The 6,000-nt window shown below is 45.4% G+C and overlaps 1 protein-coding gene across 7 annotated transcripts in view; it reads left to right on the top strand.

Moving 5' to 3' along the window:
* Positions 1 to 6,000, top strand: part of LOC143286931 (uncharacterized) — an 80,701-nt gene that overhangs the window by 50,679 nt on the left and 24,022 nt on the right. For 3 of the 7 annotated variants that reach the window (XM_076594893.1, XM_076594892.1, XM_076594891.1), the window contains exon 1: positions 4,380 to 4,675. The exons of the other annotated variants lie outside the window; for them this stretch is intronic. In XM_076594893.1, the coding sequence (XP_076451008.1) occupies positions 4,630 to 4,675 (46 nt within the window). In that variant the 5' untranslated portion in view covers positions 4,380 to 4,629. Of the gene's footprint in view, positions 1 to 4,379; positions 4,676 to 6,000 lie in introns of those variants that run through there. 7 annotated transcript variants of the gene reach the window in all.

The raw sequence follows: 6,000 nt of genomic DNA, 5'->3' as shown, positions 1-6,000 counted from the left end.
AATCAGTCATTTGCATGGCAGGTGTAGTGTAGCGTATATGGATTTGTCCGAACACAGTGACGCCTCCTTGAGATACTAAAGCTGAATCTCTCTCTCTCTCTCTCTGTCTGTCTGTCTGTCTGTCTCTCTCTCTCTCTCTCTCTCTCTCTCCAGGCTTATCGGTATGAACAGACAATTCGCAATTTGTCAGCGTATTTGTTCAAAGCATTCAGACTGCGATCAACTCTGACGTCTTGGAACACTGAAGTCTGTTCTTGATGATATGACCGGGTTTTTTGGGGGTTGGGGTTTTTTTTGTTTGTTTGGTTGGTTGGTTGGTTGTTTTTTTGTGTGTGTTTTTTTGTTGTTGTTTTTTGTTTTTTTGTTTGTTTTGGTTTTGTTGTGTTGTTTTTTTTGTGTGTGTTTTTTTGTGTGTTTTTTTTGGTTTGTTTGGTTTGGTTTGTTGTTGTTGTTTTACTTCTTTTTTTTCTGTTATGATCATGAGGAGCAATGGCGAAAACATGAATAAATCATTCGTATCTGTCTCTCTCTCTCTCCACCCCCACACCCCTTTCTTTCCCTCCTCGCCACTCTCGTCCCCCCTCACCCCCTTTTCTTTTTTCCTTCTCTCTCTCTCAAGTTCTCTGTGTCCAACAAAAAAGGCATTGTCACGGACTTCAACGAGACGTTCTCAGTTGTGAACACAGAATTCTGATGGGAACGCGCCCTTTGCGAAAGGGGTTGGGGGGGGGGGGGTTAGGGGGAAGGGGGGTATTACTTTGGGCGGCTCCACGCGCTGCGCTTACGTCAGAGTGAGGGAGGGGGTTTGCTGGGATGGTGGGGGTCGAGGGGGGGGGGGAGAATAGGGGGGAAGGGTGGGGGGGCGGGGGGGCATGTCGGAGACCGAGATCCTGGAACATGAAATGGGCCTTGGCTGCGAATCCGGTGTGTGTGTGTGTGTGTTTGCGTGCACCTCTCCCCCCCCCCCCCCCCACTTCCCCCCACCCGCCCGCCCTGAGTTTCAGCGGTCCCCAACACACCTCCACACAGTGTATGACAAATGGTAGGGCCGTATAAAGCACTGATGATGCAAATAGGGCTCCTCCTGGGAAGGTCAGCGCTTTTGTCTTGTCATGTACAGAGTTTCTGTCTGTGTGTGTGTGTGGGGGGGGGGGGATGGATGGGTGTAAGGGAGTGAGGTGATTAACTAAAAAAAAAGTGTGTGTGTAGGTGTGTGTGTAGGTGTTTACGAGTGTCCCTGGGTGTCTGTGTGTCAATGTATGCTTGCGTGCGTGCGCGCGCGTGTCTCAATGGACGTGTGTGTGTGTGTGTTTGTGCACGCACACGTACAGGTGTGTGTGTGTGTGTGTGTGTGTGTGTGTGTGTGTGCTGACAACAATTTAATGTTCCTTGCTCAAATTGAAATAAACGATAATCACGTGCTTTGTTCATTTTCTCTCTCTCTCTCTCTCTCTCTCTCTCTCTCCCCTGTGTGTGTGTGTGTGTTTGCGTGTGAGGGTTTGTGTGTGCGGGTCTGTGTGCGCGGGTCTGTATGTGTTTGAAGGTGTGTTTCCGTAAGCAACAAAGAGCTTCAACTTTTATTAAAGTGTACAGTTTTTTTTCTGGTCCTGCAACCGCTTATCCTTTGATCTGGTGACTCGGTGCAAAAAGGAAGAATAAAAGGTTACGTGTATGTCTCTGTCTCTGTCTCTCTCTCTCTGTCTCTCTCTGCGTCTCTCTCTGCGGAGTCCGTGCTGTCACTGGTTTTGGGCTGTTTTCATCATCGTCATCATCACATAAGTTGTTGGATGCAGTCTGTCAGAGCCTTTACAACTCGGGGGATATTCACCCCGAATTGATAATGGGAAGAGACACCTCCAGCCGACTTACACCCAATTGACGTCACTCTATGACGCAAACAATCACACGGATGACGTTTCTTTTTTTTCCAAAACATATTTTTAGTCCACTCGGACACAGACACTGACAGAGAGACGGAAGTTTTCAGGTGCACTGCGAACAGATGATTATATTTAACAAAATACACTGACACCACCATAGAGTAATACTTCACGCATTCAGACGGGCAACAAATTACGAAGCGCGTTTATTTCAAGGTCAAAGGGGATGGAAGGATGGGCATTCGGAGACACGCTTCGCCACCACCACCACCATCACCACCAGGATCTGACTCCACACAACCAATGTTAATGTTTCCGAAGGTGTTTTTTTTACTGGTTTATCTGTTCCGACCCCCTCCTCCAACTCCAGTCTTAGCCCCACATACCCCCCCCCCCCCCAAGTACCCCCTTAGCCCCCCCCCAACCCCCCTCCCCCCCTCCTCCCTACCGCCCCATTCTCCCCTCCTACGAATTTAGTGTTTATTGCTGTGGGATTTTTTTTTTTTTTTTTTTTTTTTTTGTATGCAGGGTGTGCGTCGTTCGTGCATTTGTCGTCTCCTCTGACTCGCGCTCAAGCTGACTAACGCTTTCGGCTGGAGGGATACATGAATGATCTTTGCAGTGGAAACGCTTGCGGCCTGGCGTTAAGGTTTTTCCTTAGTCTGTGCTAATTTGATAGTCTGGGGATTACGCTAAGATCCGACGTTCATGAATGTATCCCAACCCTGAGTTCATAACGGGATACCCCCAGTTCAAACATACTGTGCTCGTCTTAAGTCACCGTTTGTGTGTGTGTGTGTGTGTGTGTGTGTGTGTGTGCCCTGATATGGCCTTAGTGGTCGGCTGGACTATAAACAACATGATTTCGTGTGTGTGTTTGTGTGTGTGTGTGTGTGTGTGTAATATCACCAAACAGTGAGAAGACAGTGAACTAAAAGAAAGAGAAAGGGTCCCATATGGAGTTAAGACGTCATATAGGTATACTGTGCTAACCGGCACCGCAAGGTCAATTGCAGCATGATGTGTTCGGGGACAGGGGGTTGGAGAGGGAAGGGGAGGCGGGAGGGTATGTACAACACTGTTTAAAACACTATAGTGCAAATGACGGCGTGTTTGTAAAGCGCTTTGAGTTTGGTCTACGACCGAGGATAGGCGCTGTGTAAGTATTCATATCATACAATGCACTACAGTTTGACTAAATTAGTACTAGTTACTAGACACCCTACTATTCAATGTGGCGCAGGAGAAAATCACACAAAATAGGAGGCTGATGATTGTGCAGTAATAATGATGGCGATGATGACGTTGGCTGTTGACATTTGACGACAAAGACGACAACAGCGAGGACCATGATGATGATGATGTCAAGATGATGTTGATGAAGGTGATGATCGGTGATGAGGACCATGTTAACGGCATAGTCACATTCCATTCGGATTTAATAAAGATGTGTTGTGATGTATTGTATTTTATTGTATTGTATCATGTTTGGCAGAATCCAGTCCCTCCTTCCCTCTCCGTCTATCGCTGTCTCACTCTCTTTTTCCCTTTTTAATTCTGTCATTCTGTCTGTCTGTCTGTCTGTCGGTCTCTCTCTCTCTCTCTCTCTCTCTCTCTCTCTCTTTCTCTCTTTTTTTTCCTTTTTCCCTCACTCTCTCTACATTTTCTCTCTCTCTCTCTCTCTTTCTTTGTCTCTGTGTGTCTCACATTTCTGTGTCATTTGTGAAGGACAACCGCGAAACAGTAATAAGGAAAGAATGGTATGAAAATAAAGAAAGAACAAGGCAACAACAAGAAAATAACATTAATAATTTATTATTATCCTTTTAAAAAAATAAAATAAAATAAAAATAAAAAACAGTGGCAATGACATTGACTTCATCTTGAAAATCTGTATAACAATGCACCCAGTGACTTCGCCGCAGGGGCTTCAGCAACGCAACACCATCTCCGTAAAGTCTCACACCCACTTTGACAGGAGAGGGAAAAAAACTGAATCCAAAATCTCTCGTCACAGTCTCGACAGCATGCGATACACATACTAAAAGCATGAACAAACTGGGCATGCAGGTACACACACGCACGCACGCACGCAAGGACTCTCTCTCTCTCTCTGTCTCTGTCTCTCCTCACACACACACACACACACACACACACACACACACACACACACGCCAGTCAAAATGCTTTGTTACACACACAGTTGAACACCGCACAGAAAAAAAAAAAAAAAAAGATTACGGATATCCATAACCATCGCCGACCATCCATGACAAACAACACACACGACCAATCAGATGGCAGCGCGCAGCGTCCCTTGCCAACCGGCAGTAGAATCACACGCGCGCTGTGCGATGGGGGGTGTGTGTGTGTGAGAGAGAGAGAGAGAGAGAGGTTGGGGGTTGGATTGGGGGTCGGGTTACATTAAAAACCTGCCACACAGTCACACAATCAACAATTTTGGGCGGATAGTTTGAAAGGGGAGAGGGGGAAAAACACACACAAAAACCACCTCACTCCATGCGTGACATATAACACAAGCGACACTTTAATGATATTTGTCACGAACTGTCTTGCTCTTTCTGTTCGAGAGATGGGAGAGTGGTGTGGGTTTTGAGGGAGATAACTATCGGAGACTTCAAGCGGACTTTTTATTCTGTCATTTGATTATCGGCCACTGACTGTTCTTTTCTCCCCACCTTTGGAAACTGAACAGGTGTTGATCAATAGTCAGCTGTTGAGCGTTACGATGGTGTGGTTGGAACAGATCAACGGACGTGCTTTTTCAGCAAGAGGTACGTATTTTCTGTTGTTTGTTTGTTTGTTTGTTTTCTCCTGAACTCCCTACAGATGCAAGGAACAATGTATTTCTACATTCACGTAGATACGCACACCCGCATGTCTGTGTGTTACAACTTCATACTGTGTGTTTCTGCCGTGACATGTGTCTATACGTGTACCACTGCAACTTCGCATAGGCCTATGTCAGTGGGCGAGCACACTCTGCCTCTGTCTGTCTGTCTGTCTTTCTTTCTTTCTTTCTTTCTTTCACTCTCTCTCTCCCCTTCCCCCTCTCTTTCTCTTTTTCTCTCACACAGGCATACACAAACGTGCAGACCAACACGCACGCTCTTGAACAATCACAGAGAGAGAGAGAGAGAGAGAGAGAGATAGAGAGAGAGATCCATTCTCTACTTAACTACATCACACAAACGTTCCCGTCGTTACGCCGTCAATATGTATCAACATGTTTATACCACCCATTCTTTTGGGAATACTGCTGCACCAAGGTCGCTTTTCTGACGCACTCTTCTTTTTTCTTCCCTATCCTGTACATCTACGTATACTTCCCTTCAATATATGTTACTTAATATACTTAACACCTGTTTATTTGGTCTTATTGTTTTATTATCATTTTTACGGTAACGTTTTACACGAAATCAAGATCAGTGCGTTGGTTTCATGCGATGGTCTGGCATGTACTGCTTATTTTTCAGCAGATGTGGTGCAGCGTATATGGATGTAACACTTCCATGAAACTGAAACTACCTGTCTGTTCAGTGTTTGTTCTCTCTCAGTTTCTCTGGTGCTAACTGTGCTCGTTAGACCTCGTCACCTGGTAGTTTCATTTCCAGTAGTAGTAGTAGTAGTAGTAGTAGCATTAATAGCATTATGAATATTACTATCATTGTTATTATTATTGTTATTATCATATCATTGTTATCACTTTCATGAATTTGTATATTTATTTGCATGCCATAATCAGTTTTTAAGTCTTTTGTTTTCAAAGCGGGGTGAACATTATCAGCCTTGCCTGTCTGCCTCTGTGGCCGTCTGTCTCAGTGTCTGTCTCTGTATCTCTCAGTATCTCTCTGTCTCTTTTTTTCTCTCTCGTTCTCTCTCTCTCTCTCTCTCTCTCTCTCTCTCTCTCTCTCTCAACATCTCTTTCCCCTCTTTTTTCCTCTGTCTCTCTCCCACTATACCCCCGTTCTCTCTGTGTGTCTGGTTTTTTTTCTTCCTCTTTCGCTTTTCTCAAACCCCTCCTCTCTCTCTCTCTCTCTCTCTCTCTCTTTTTTTTTCTCTCTCTCTCTCTCTCCCCCCCCCTCTCTCTCTCTCTTCC

This window comes from Babylonia areolata, chromosome 10 (assembly GCF_041734735.1).
Source record: "Babylonia areolata isolate BAREFJ2019XMU chromosome 10, ASM4173473v1, whole genome shotgun sequence".
In the NCBI taxonomy this organism is placed as follows: Eukaryota; Metazoa; Mollusca; class Gastropoda; order Neogastropoda; family Buccinidae; genus Babylonia; species Babylonia areolata.
Note: the sequence above shows the minus strand (reverse complement) of the source record. Positions and strands in the feature narration are given on the sequence as shown.